This window comes from Oncorhynchus nerka, linkage group LG28, assembly GCF_034236695.1.
Source record: "Oncorhynchus nerka isolate Pitt River linkage group LG28, Oner_Uvic_2.0, whole genome shotgun sequence".
Lineage (NCBI taxonomy): Eukaryota > Metazoa > Chordata > Actinopteri > Salmoniformes > Salmonidae > Oncorhynchus > Oncorhynchus nerka.
The window spans coordinates 20,810,762-20,824,644 of NC_088423.1; the positions used below are offsets into that span (position 1 = coordinate 20,810,762).

Here is a 13,883-nt window from a genome sequence, read left to right on the forward strand (position 1 = left end):
CCCATCTGCTAGCCTGCAGCTAGCCCCGGCCTGCTAGCTGTTTGAATCGCCGTGCCTCCAGCTCGCCTAGTTACTCACTGGACCATATGATCATTCGGCTACACATGCCTCGCCCTAATGTCAATATGCCTTGTCTATTGCTGTTTTGGTTAGTCATTTTTTCCTTATTTCACTGTAGAGCCTCCAGCCCTGCTCAATATGCCTTAGCTAGCCCTTATGTTCCACCCCCCACACATGCAGTGGCCGCACCTGGCTTAAATGGTGCCTCTAGAGACAAAACCTCTCTCATCTTCACTCAATGCCTAGGCTTACCTCCACTGTACTCACATCCTACCATACCCTTGTCTGTACATTATGCCTTGAATCTATTCTTCCGCACCCGGAAAACTGCTCTTTTTACTCTCTGTTCCGAACGCACTAGACGACCAGTTCTTTTAGCCTTTAGCCATACTCTTATTCTACTCCTCTTTTGTTCCTCTGGTAATGTAGAGATTAATCCAGGCCCTGTAGCCCCCAGCATCACACCCATTCCCCAGGCACACTCATTTGTTGACTTCTGTAACTGTTAAAGCATTGGTTTCATGCATGTTAACATTAGAAGCCTCCTCCCTAAGTTTGTTTTATTCATTGCTTTAGCACACTCCGCCAACCCGAATGTCCTAGCCGTGTCTGAATCCTGGTTTCAGGAAGGCCACCAGAAATCCTGAAATTTCCATTATATAACATTTTATAACATATAACATTTTCCGACAAGATAGAACTGCCAAAGGGGGCGGAGTTGCAATCTACTGTAGAGATAGCATCCAGAGTTCTGACATACAATCCAGTCTGTGCCCAAACAATTCGAGCTTCTACTTTTTAAATTCCACCTTTCCAGAAACAAGTCCCTCACCATTGCCGCTTGTTATAGACCCTCCTCGGCACCCAGCTGTGCCCTGGACACCATATGTGAATTGATGGCTCCCCATCTACCTTCAGAGTTCATACTGTTAGGTGACCTTAATTGGGGCATGCTTAACACCCCGGCCGTCCTACAATCTAAGCTAGATGCCCCGAATCTCACACAAATCATCAAGGAACCTACCAGGTACAACCCGAAACCTGTAACCATGGGCACCCTCTTAGATATGATCCTGACCAACCTGCACTATAAATACACCTCTGCTGTCCTCAACCAGGATCTCAGCGATCACTGACTCATTGCCTGCATGCGTAATGGGTCCGCGGTCAAACGACCACCCCTCATCACTGTCAAACGCTCCCTAAAACACTTCAGCGAGCAGGCCTTTCTAATCGACCTGGCCCGGGTATCCTGGAAGGATATTCACCTCATCCCGTCAGTAGAGGATGCCTGGATGCTCTTCAAAAGTGCTTTCCTCTCCATCTTAATTTAGCATGCCCCATTCAAAAAATGTAGCACTAAGAACAGATATAGCCCTTGGTTCACCCCAGACTTGACCGCCCTTGACCTGCACAAAAACATCCAGTGGTGTTCTGCATTAGGATCGAAAAGCCCCGGCGATATGTAACTTTTCAGGGAAGTCAGGAACCAATATCCTCAGTCAGTTAGGAAAGCCAAGGCTAGCTTTTTCAAACAGAAATTTGCTTCCTCTAGCACTAATTCCAAAATGTTTTGGGACACTGTAAAGTACATGGAGAATAAGAGCATCTCCTCCCAGCTGCCCACTGCACTGCGGATTGGAAACACTGTCACCACCGATAAATCTACGATGATCGATCATTTGCATTTTTCCAAGGCTGGCCATGCTTTCCACCTGACTACCCCTACCCTGGCCAAAGTCTCAGCACCCCCTGCAGCAACTTGCCAAGGCTTTCGACTCTGTCAATCACTGCATTCTTATCGGCAGACTCAATAGCCTTGGCTTCTCAAATGACTGCCTCGCCTGGTTCACCAACTACTTTTCAGATAGAGTTCAGTGTGTCAAATCGGAGGGCCTGTTGTCCGGACCTCTGGCAGTCTCTATGGGGGTGCCACAGGGTTCAATTCTCGGGCCGACTCTTTTCTCTGTATATATCAATGATGTCGCTCTAGCTGCTGATGATTCTCTGATCCACCTCTACGCAGACGACACCATTCTGTATACATCTGTCCCTTCTTTGGACACTATGCTAATAAACCTCCAAACGAGCTTCAACGCCATGCAACATTCCTTCCATGGCCTCCAACTGATTTTAAATGCTAGTAAAACTAAGTGCATGCTCTTCAACCGATTGCTGCCCGCACCCTCCCGCCCAACTAGCATCACTACTCTGGACGGTTCTGACCTAGAATATGTGGACAACTACAAATACCTAGGAGTCTGGTTAGACTGTAAACTCTCCTTCCAGACACTAAGCATCTCCAATCCAAAATTAAATCTAGAATCGGCTTCTTATTTTGCAACAAAGCCTCCTTCACTCATGCTGCCAAACATACCAAACATACCCTCGTAAAACTGACTATCCTACCGATCCTTGACTTCGGCGAAATAGCAGTCTATCACGGTGCAGTCCGTTTTATCACCAAAGCCCCATATACTACCAATCACTGTGACCTGTATACTCTCGTTGGCTCGCCCTCACTACACATCCATCGCCAGGATCATCTATAAGGTCCAGGTCATCTATAAGTCTTTGTTGGGTAAAGCCGCGTCTTATCTCAGCTCACTGGTCACACGCTCCAGCAGGTATATTGCGCTGGTCATCCCCAAAGCCAACACATCCTTTGCCCGCCTTACCTTCCAGTTCTCTGCTGCCAATGACTGGAACGAATTGCAAAAATCTCTGAAGCTGGAGTCTTATATCTCCCTCTCTAACTTTAAGCATCAGCTGTCAGAGCAGCTGACCAATCACTGTACCTGTACACAGCCATTCTGTAAATAACACACCCGACTACCTCATTCCCATTATTACTTACCCTCTAGCACCACAGTGTCTCTACTTGCACATTATCATCTGCACATCTATCACTACAGTATTAATGCTAAATTGTAATTATTTTCACCTCTAGGGCCTATTTATTGCCTACCTCCCTACTCTTCTACATTTGCACACACTGTACATTGATTTTTTATTTTTTATTTTATTTTGTGTTATTGACTGTTCGTTTGTTTATGTGTAACTCTGTTGTTGTTTTCGTCGCACTGTTTCGCTTTATCTTGGCCAGGTCGCAGTTGTAAATGAGAACTTGTTCTCAACTGGCCTACCTAGTTAAATAAAGGTGACATTTTTTTAAATCAAATAAAAAAATAGGGGTTCTACAACCCCCTCCACCCCACTAGGGGTGCTGCAACCTCCTACAGCCAACACTAGGACTCACCAAGATCCTTAGAGCCTTGACTTTCGCTGGCCATCTCTCCCATCCTCACCAGTGCCTCGAAGTAGCCCTTTGCAGCAAATGTGACACCTGGAAACATGGAAGTATTGGGCGTCAGATCAGGGGCGGAGTGGAAATATTGGACATTAAAGCCTTCATCACCCCAGCTATAGCTATAGCCCCAGTCAGTTAGGGAAAGGGCTAAAGGCAACTATAGTCTATAATGGGAAAGAGCTAATGCTGCTACAGGCGACAATGGAAAGAGATAATGCTGCTACAGGCTACAATGGAAAGGGCTAGTGCTACTACAGGTGACAATGGAATGGGATAATGCTACTAGAGGCGGCAATGTAAACGGCTAATGCTACTTCAGGCGACAATGGAAAGGGCTAATGCTACTACAGGCGACAATGGAATGGAATAATGCTACTGCAGGCGACAATGGAAATGGCTAATGCTATTTCAGGCGACAATGGAAAGGGCTAATGCTACTACAAGCGACAATGGAAAGGGCTAATGGAACAATACAAATGGTGGCTAAAAGGAAAGGACAGCACTGAAGAAGAGAAACAGCTATAGGAACTATTGCTGGATAGAGCAGATGCTGGATGGAAAGTGGAACTACAGGAAATACAGACTAGACAAAGTTAGGAAAGTCCAGGAAAGGCAAGATATACCAGTCTTAACAACTGCAAAACTTTTAAAACATAATATGACAACCTGCCTAACTTTCAAGGTGATTCATAGGCTACTGCAATACAAATGAAGCCAGTGTGCTCCTTTAGACTGTTACTCATGCAGAGTGACAGAGACACTAACTGAAACATCTACCAGTGACTCAGGTCTCAGTCCAGGAACAGGGACAAGGAACACAGAGCAGGCACAGAGTTGCTCTCATAATGAGGGGACAGGATGTCCAGTTAGATGGATACATATGTATGCGACAAGCAGACTCCACTCAGAATGTATTAACTTTGATGGATACGGCCTCCCGAGTGGCGCAGTGGTCTAAAGCACTGCATTGGAGTGCTAGAGGCGTCACTACAGATCCGGGTTCGATCATGGGCTGTGTCGAAGCCGGCCGTGACCGGGGGACCCATGAGGCGGCGCACAATTGGCCCAGCGTCGTCTGTGTTAAGGGAGGGTTTGGCTTGCTGGGATGTCCTTGTCCCATCGTGCTCTAGCGATTCCTTGTGGTGGGCCAGGCACATGCACGTTGACCGCTAGCTATACGATGTTTCCTCCGACACATTGGTGCGGGTGGCTTCCAGGCGAAGCGAGCAGTGTGTCAAGAAGCAGTGTGTTGCTTTGTGGGGTCGTGTTTCAGAGGACACATGGCTCACGATCTTCACCTCCCCCGAAGCCGTACAGGAGTTGCAGCGATGGGGCAAAACTGTAATTTCCAACTGGGGAGAAAAAGGAGTATATAACAATACAAAAATAAGTAAAATAAACAAATTGTAGGAAGAAATTAAAAAATAAAACATTTGACTGATACATATTGATGTGGAGTGTCAGAACTTTATTTAAAATAAAGTGTTACCCAAATACATCCTGAATCTAAGTGGAAAGAATTCAAATCTGTTCGTCTAGTTGAGTTGAGTTTTCTACAGTAATGAAATCATATGGGAGTTATACCCCCAGAAATGCAGCCAACAAGCTGATGCTACATTATTATATTCCTTTTCACTTCAAACACTAAGATTGAGAGCCCCAGCTCATTTCTGTCTCCATTTATACCTCTAATCCTGACCACTGTTTCACAAGCCTCCGTCTGCACTCATTTCCTTCCGTAATCTTTCCTTTATTAATTTTTCTTTCCATTCTCTACATTTATCAGAATTGTTATCCCGAGGTCACTGAACTGATAATAACCCACAAGAACACCCCAGACTCCAGAGCTGGGTTCACTCAGACTGACACAACCAGGAAGAGAGACCGTTTCTCTCAGCTCTTCCTGAGCCCAACTTTGGTTAAGACTGGTTGGGATAGAAGAATGAGGGTAAGGGGCCAGAAGTGAGATTGTGCGGTACGGTAACACCTTGTGTGGATGGGCTAATTTAGCAATGTCCACAGAAATCCCAGTCAGCGACGAGCGGTGGAGTGTGGCAGGCCAGGTATGGCTGGATTAACTGGGAAGAGATCTGAGAGCTTTGCAAGCTGGGGGATTGTGTGTGTGTGTGTGTGTGTGTGTGTGTGTGTGTGTGTGTGTGTGTGTGTGTGTGTGTGTGTGTGTGTGTGTGTGTGTGTGTGTCTTCAGTAAAGAGGATTAAACCTCTGATATGAAGCAGACAGCTGATAATATACAGACTGGAGGTTAGACACGCCATCCATTCCTCCCACCTATTCCAGAGTAAATTAAACACACACTCTAGGAGGAGTAAAACCGGTATAAACCAGATCAGGCTGCAGCTTGATGTGTTGAGTACTTCATCCATCTTCAACTCGCTCTTTTCCAAATCCACCATCCAACCCCCTTCTCTCACAATCCTTCCCTCCCTCTACTCCTTTATCAAATCCCTTCAGTCTTCACACTCAGCCTCTTTTTTTGTTCTCTCCAACACAGTTTGTCCCTGTTGAGACATCTCTCTCTGCCCCACCTTCAACATGATGCCCAGTTTGGATGTGTGTTGTGTGAAATTGCCCCACCTTCTATCGCCGGTACCAAAGCTCAATGATAAACAGAGTAACTGACTAAATACTAGTCAAAGCATTGCATCCTATTCAAGCACTACACCCACTGCACACTATCCTATCCTCCAAAACCAAACACTCCGCAAACTGATCAAACAGCATCTCCTCTGAGGATAACTAACAATGTACGGCATTTCTATAGCGCTTTTCATAGAATCTCAAAGCGCTTCAACAACAGAAAACAAACAAGCAATTTATCTGGACAGCTCAACCAATAGAGGCCAAGTCTTTGAAAGCTGCATCCTCCGAAGATGGAGGGTCCGTTCATGGCTTGAGCGGAGAGAGCTGGTCAGAGAATGGTAGATGATGGTGATGGAGTTTGCTGATGATCTTGTAGAGGGCAAGTCTGGGAACCAGCCTGAGTCTTATAGCCAGTGGATTTCTCTTCCACTCTGGGTAGCACCCACTAACAGCAGGCAGCTCTCTCCCTGGACCATTATGTCAGTCAACAAAGCTCCAGGGATCTCCAGTAAAGTCCAGCACCACCTCTCCTTCCTTTATATCCTAAGAGCAAAGGCAGAACTGGCATATTTACAAATTCAGCTAGCAGATGGATGCCCACCAGGCGCCCTGTGGTGAGTTGAATGCTGACTGTGCCCTGTGCCTCTGCAATGGCAGACCGAGCCAGAACCCCAGTCCTTGCGCCTGCCTGGCATTGATGAAGTGCAAGTCCCCACCTGAGACCTGTTTGGCTAATTTTAGTCTTATCTATCAGACTACACTGAGTCCTCCTTTATTGGTCCTCGGGGCTTCCACAGTCATTCCTGGTTTTCGTGCACCTCTAGCTTTACCGCTTTCCCTGTTTCTCTCAATCCCTGCACTTCTATCTCTCTCTACCGCGTTCCCTGTTTCTCTCAATCCCTGCACTTCTGTCTCTCTACCGCGTTCCCTGTTTCTCTCAATCCCTTCACTTCTGTCTCTCTACCGCTTTCCCTGTTTCTCTCAATCCCTGCACTTCTGTCCCTGTTTCTCTCAACCGCTTTTCCTGTTTCTCTCAATCCCTTCACTTCTGTCTCTCTACCTGTTTCTCTCAATCCCTTCACTTCTTTCCCTGTTTCTCTCAAACCGCTTCCCTGTTTCTCTCAATCCCTTCACTTCTGTCTCTCTACCGCTTTCCCTGTTTCTCTCAATCCCTGCACTTCTGTCTCCCTGCACTTCGTCTTTCCCTGTTTCTCTCAATCCCTTCACTTCTGTCTCTCTACCGCTTTCCCTGTTTCTCTCAATCCCTGCACTTCTGTCTCTCTACCGTGTTCCCTGTTTCTCTCAATCCCTTCACTTCTGTCTCTCTACCGTTCCCTGTTCCCTGTTTCTCTCAATCCCTTCACTTCTGTCTCTCTACCGCGTTCCCTGTTTCTCTCAATCCCTTCACTTCTGTCTTCACTTTCCCTGTTTCTCTCAATCCCTGTTCCCTGTTTCTCTCAATCCCTCACTTCTACCGCGTTCCCTGTTTCTCTCAATCCCTTCACCTGTTTCTCTCAATCCCTGCACTTCTGTCTCTCTACCGCGTTCCCTGTTTTTCAATCCCTTCACTTCCCTGCGTTCCCTGTTTCTTCAATCCCTGCACTTCTGTCTCTCTACCGCTGCACTTCCCTGTTTCTCTCAATCCCTTCACTTCTGTCTTCACCGCTTTCCCTGTTTCTCTCAATCCCTTCACTTCTGTCTCTCTACCGCGTTCCCTGTTTCTCTCAATCCCTTCACTTCTGTCTCTCTACCGCGTTCCCTGTTTCTCTCAATCCCTTCACTTCTGTCTCTCTACCGCGTTCCCTGTTTCTCTCAATCCCTTCACTTCTGTCTCTCTACCGCGTTCCCTGTTTCTCTCAATCCCTTCACTTCTGTCTCTCTACCGCGTTCCCTGTTTCTCTCAATCCCTTCACTTCTGTCTCTCTACCGCGTTCCCTGTTTCTCTCAATCCCTTCACTTCTGTCTCTCTACCGCGTTCCCTGTTTCTCTCAATCCCTGCACTTCTGTCTCTCTACCGCGTTCCCTGTTTCTCTCAATCCCTGCACTTCTGTCTCTCTACCTCTTTCCCTGTTTCTCTCAATCCCTGCACTTCTGTCTCTCTACCGCGTTCCCTGTTTCTCTCAATCCCTGCACCTCTCTCTCTCAATCACTGCACCTCTCTCTCTCTCTCTCTCGCTGCACCTCCCTCTCTCTCTCTCTCTCTCTGCACCTCTCTCTCTCTCTCTCTCTCTCTTTCTGCACCTCTCTCTCTCAATCCCTGCACCTCTCTTTCTCAATCCCTGCGCCCCCTCTCTCTCTCAATCCCTGCACACCCTCTCTCTCTCAATCCCTGCACACCCTCTCTCTCTACCGCGTTCCCTGTTTCTCTCAATCCCTGCACCTCTCTCTCTCAATCCCTGCACCTCTCTCTCTCAATCCCTACACCTCTCTCTCACAATCCCCGCACCCCCTCTCAATCCCCGCACCCCCTCTCTCTCTTAATCCCCGCACCCCCTCTCTCTCAATTCCCGCACCCCCTCTCTCTCTCAATCCCCGCACCCCTCTCTCAATCCCCGAACCCTCTCTCAATCCCTGCACCTCTCTCTCTCTCTCATAGTACAGGCGTACTGATGAATAGAAGCAGCAAGACTCTGTAACTCCAATGTATTCTTCTCTCTTTCTCTCCTCCTCTCCTTCCTCTGGCTGACCTGGATACTAGTTCTGTCCTGGATACCAGTTTTATTCTCTCAGCGCCGCTTGCCCTAGTTCCTATTAGACTACGCTCCACTTACAACCCCCCCCACTTACACAGCTTCCTGGAGAAATCTCAAAAGTGGTGTGCTCCTGCTCTCACCCATATATCTACTCCACACAAACACCTGGATCACCACATCATATCCCGACTTGTGAACAACCAAAGAAATACAATAAAAATGACTTGAAGATATGCAGGGATGGAGGGATGCTAGTGAAGCGGAAAAGAGGAGAAGAGAGGGCAAGATGTTGACATGAAACATTCTAACGGGACATTAAAGGAGGAAGGCATCCTGAGCCTCCCAACAAAGAACAGAAAACATCAAACAAACATCAACATTCAGGGGAGACTACACCTACTGACGGCTAGCTGGGAGTTAATTTGGTGTTTTAATAAATGTAGGGTGGGGACACAGTGAAGTCGTTCTCTGTTAGGGGTCTTTGCGTTCTCTTTTCCAAATAGTAGACTATCAAATCAATCAAATTCATAGCTAAGTCCAAGAAGAGCTCAGGGATGCTGAGGATGCTGACTATAGGCTACACACAGTTGCCAACGTGAGAAATATATCCCCAGCATCTGAGATGATTTCTAGTTCAGATAAAACAGTGCCAAGCGATATGGGTCTTTGCCTGTCCTCTGGACAGGAGGAGAGGAAGGGGGGATGAGATAAAGGAAAAGAAGAAGAGAAGGATGTACTCACTGGATAGGGCCTTCTCGTAGCTCTTCCCCATGGCCACAAAGTTCCGCAAGCATGGGTTGAACTGCTCCATGATGGACTGAAAAGAGAAATAGCATGTTTTTTAGTCGACACGAGCAGCAATACGACTAGCAGAAGCAGTGCTCTACCCTACTCTGTGCGCTCACACACACACGTGCGCTCACACACTGCAAGCAAGCCAACCAGGAGCACAGCCAACCAGGAGCACAGCCAACCAGGAGCACAGCCAACCAGGAGAAAGTGTGTAAATCGGAATCATCTACACTCATTCAGAAATCAGAGAGAAGGAGTAAAAGGGAGAAGGAAATAGGTGGAGGGTGTCTTTGCACCTCACCCAAAATCTCTCTCTCTCTCTCTCTCATGTAATTTGTGCTAATTACTTTTTTTGTGGAGCAGGGGCATATGAGGGTAGGAAGGATAAGAAAGGAGGAGGGAGGCGAGGAGGAGGGAGGAATAATTGGGTGACCAGAAAAAAGAGAGAAGGAGGAGAGTACAGGAGAGAGAGTGAGAGTGAGCATGGTGCTGCTGGCCACAGCAGGGGTTTTGAGTCCCACATGGAACACTGTATAATGAATATGTGAAACACAGATCGATGTGGGTAAAAAGTAGTCTGGGTACCAGTCTGTTTAGCTATTATTCCACTCCTTGCCACTCCTGTCATGTTAAACATCTTTGGCATATGACACAAAGCACAAAGAGTGGAATGTTGGCAAAACATACTTATTCCCAGGCTAGGTATAGTATATATCTTGTTTGTTCAAGGAGATCCCCACATGAAAATACTATATATATATATATATACTATGGTCTAAGTACTATAGTATTCACTGCAGTGATTTTGTGAATTTTACTGTAGTATTTACTATTGTATTTACAGTGAACTATAGAATAAATACTGTAATAAAATAAAACTTGTATATACTATTTTTATTTTTATTTCACCTTTATTTAAACAGGAAGGCCAGTTGAGAATAAGTTCTCATTTACAACTGCGAACTGGCCTAGATAAAACAAAGCAGCGTGGCAGATAAACAAACGTACAGTCACAAAATAAAAGAACAATAGAAAAATCTATGTACAGTGTGTGCAAATGTAGAAGAGTAGGGAGGTAGGCAATAAATAGGCCATAGAGGTGAAAAATAATTACAATTTAGCATTAATACTGGAGTGATAGATGTGCAGATGATAATGTGCAAGAAGAGATACTGGGGTGCAAAAGAGCAAGAGGGTAAGTAATAATATGGGGATGAGGTAGTTGGATGTAAAATGTACAGATTGGCTGTGTACAGGTACAGTGATCTGTCAGCTGCTCTGACAGTTGATGCTTAAAGTTAGAGAGGGAGATATAAGACTCCAGAGATTCAGAAGATTTAGCTTCAGAGATTTAGTGCAATCGATCCAGTCATTGGCCGCAGAGAACTGGCAGGAAAATCGGCCGAAGGAAGTGTTGGCTTTGTGGCTGACCAGTGAAGTATACCTGCTGGAGTGTGTGGGTGTTGCTATGGTGACGAGTGAGCTGAGATAAGGTGGGGCTTTACCTAGCAAAGACTTATAGACGACCTTGAGCCAGTGGGTTTGGCGACGGATATGTAGTGAGAGAGAGCATACAGGTTGCAGTGGTGGGTGGTATATGGGGCTTTGGTCATAAAACGGACGGCACTGTGATAGACTACATCCAATTTGCTAAGTAGAGTGTTGGGGGCTATTTGGTAAATGGCATCTCAAAGTCAAGGATCGGCAGGATAGTCCGTTTTACGAGGGTATGTTTGGTGGCATGAGTGAAGGAGGCTTTGTTGCAAAATAGGAAGCCGATTCTAGATTTAATTTTGGACTGGAGATGCTTAATGTGCATCTGAAAGGAGAGTTTACAGTCTAAACCAGACACCTAGGTATTTGTAGTTGTCCACATATTCTAGGTCAGAAACTTCCAGAATAGTGATGCTAGTCGGGTGGGAGGGTGCGGGCAGCAATCGGTTGAAGAGCATGCACTTAATTTTACTAGCATTAAAAAAGCAATTGGAGGCCACGGAACGAGTGTTGTATGGCGTGAAAGCTCATTTGGAGGATTGTTAGCACAGTGTCCAAAGAAGGGCCAGAATGGTGTCGTCTGCGTAGAGGTGGATCAGAGAATCACCAGCAGCTACAGTGCCATCATTGATATATACAGAGAAAAGAGTCGGCCCGAGAATTGAACCCTGTAGCACAAACCATAGAGACTGCCAGAGGTCTGGACAACAGGCCCTACAATTTGACACACTGAACTCTATCTGAGAAGTAGTTGGTGAACCAGACGAGGCAGTCATTTGAGAAGCCAAGGCTATTGAGTCTGCCGATAAGAATGCGGTGATTGACAGAGTCGAAAAGCCTTGGCCAGGTCGATGAAGACGGCTGCACAGTACTGTCTTTTATCAATGGCAGTTATGATATCGTTTAGAACCTTGAGCGTGACTGACGTGCACCTATGACCAGCTCGGAAACCAGATTACTTAGTGGGGAAGGTACGGTGGGATTTGAAATGGTCGGTGATCTGTTTATTACCTTTGGCTTTTGAAGATTTTAGAAAGGCAGGGCAGGATGGATATCGGTCCATAACAGTTTGGGTCTAGAGTGTCTCCCCCTTTGAAGAGGGGGTTGACAGCGGCAGCTTTCCAATCTTTGGGGATCTCAGATGATACGAAAGAGAGGTTGAATAGGCTAGTAATAGGGGTTGCAACATTTTCGGGTGATCATTTTAGAAAGAGAGGGTCCAGATTGTCTAGCCCAGCTGATTTGTAGGGATCCAGATTTTGCAGCTCTTTCAGAACATCAGCTATCTGAATTGAGAAGGAAAGGTGGAGGAGAAAGTGTTTTACTTAGCATTTGACAGTGATGAGGGGTGGTCGTTTGACAGCGGACCCATTACGCACGCAGGAAATGATGCAGTGATCGCTGAGATCCTGGTTGAAGACAGCAGAGGGGACTTTAGAGAGCAAGTTGGTCATGATGATATCATGGTTACAGATTTAGGGTTGTACCTGGTAGGTTCCTTTTTTGTGGGCATCTAGCTTAGATTACATCTAGTTTAGATTACTATAGTAATTACTATTCTTTTATTTTACCTTTATTTATACAGGTTTTTTCTCATTGAGATAACATCTCTTTTCCAATAGACAGCTGGTCCAATAGCAGCAGAAGGAACAATGTTTCAGACAAAACAACTTACATTCACTAACACAATATTAAACAAAACTATAAACACACATACAGTACAACAAAAACATTGTACATTAAAAACAAACGTCTTGACTAAAAACAGCTGGCCTAAAAACAATTACACTCTTCTATGATATATACATCGATCAAGTGTTTAAACTCCACCAACGAAACTAGATCATCACATTTTAAAATGTTCATGACAGAATTCCAGGACCACGGAGCTAAGTAACTGAAACTATTTCTACCATGTCCTGTTCTAATCTTTAGTACTGTTAGAAGCTAATTAGAATGGGACCGTAATTTATATTTATTTACTGACCTGACAAAAAAAAAACAGAGATAAAATGGCATTTTACCCAATATGGCCTTATAAATCAGTGTATAATCACTTGAATAAAGAACAGTATCATCTGCATAAAAATGAACATCCGCTGTTGAAATAAGATCCCCAATGTTGTTGATATACAAAATGAACAACAGGGGGCCCAAAATAGAACCTTGCAGAACACCTGAGCACACCTCTATGGGCTCAAATTTACAACCATCTGCCATTACCCTGATGTCCTTGCCGTGTCTGAATCCTGGCTCAGGAAGGCCACCAAAAATTCAGAGATTTCCATACCAAACTATAACATCTTCCGTCAAGATAGAACTGCCAAAGGGGGAGGAGTTGCAGTCTACTGCAGAGATAGCCTGCAAAGTAATGTCATACTTTCCAAGTCCATACCCAAACAGTTCGAACTACTAATTCTGAAAATTACTCTCTCCAGAAATAAGTCTCTCACTGTTGCCGCCTGCTACCGACCCCCCTCAGCTCCCAGCTGTGCCCTGGACACCATTTGTGAACTGATTGCCCCCCATCTAGCTTCAGAGTTTGTTCTGTTAGGTGACCTAAACTGGGATATGCTTAACACCCCGGCAGTCCTACAATCTAAGCTAGATGCCCTCAATCTCACACAAATCATCAAGGAACCCACCAGGTACAACCCTAACTCTGTAAGCAAGGGCACCCTCATAGACGTCATCCTGACCAACTGGCCCTCCAAATACACCTCCGCTGTCTTCAACCAGGATCTCAGCGACCACTGCCTCATTGCCTGTATCCGCTACGGTGCCGCAGTCAAACGACCACCCTGTCAAACGCTCCCTAAAACACTTCTGTGAGCAGGCCTTTCTAATCGACCTGGCCCGGGTATCCTGGAAGGACATTGACCTCATCCCGTCAGTTGAGGATGCCTGGTCATTCTTTAAGAGTAACTTCCTCA

The 13,883-nt window shown here is 45.8% G+C and overlaps 1 protein-coding gene across 4 annotated transcripts in view; it reads right to left on the reverse strand.

Annotated features, from left to right (window-relative positions):
* Window positions 1–13,883, reverse strand: part of LOC115112985 (brain-specific angiogenesis inhibitor 1-associated protein 2-like) — a 181,574-nt gene that overhangs the window by 109,728 nt on the left and 57,963 nt on the right. For 3 of the 4 annotated variants that reach the window (XM_029640123.2, XM_065012691.1, XM_065012690.1), the window contains exons 2-3: window positions 9,406–9,481; window positions 3,320–3,406 (exon numbers count right to left, since the gene is read on the reverse strand). In XM_029640123.2, coding sequence (XP_029495983.1) covers window positions 3,320–3,406; window positions 9,406–9,481 — 163 coding nt within the window. The remainder of the gene's footprint in view (window positions 1–3,319; window positions 3,407–9,405; window positions 9,482–13,883) is intronic. The other variant, XM_065012692.1, reaches the window with a different exon arrangement.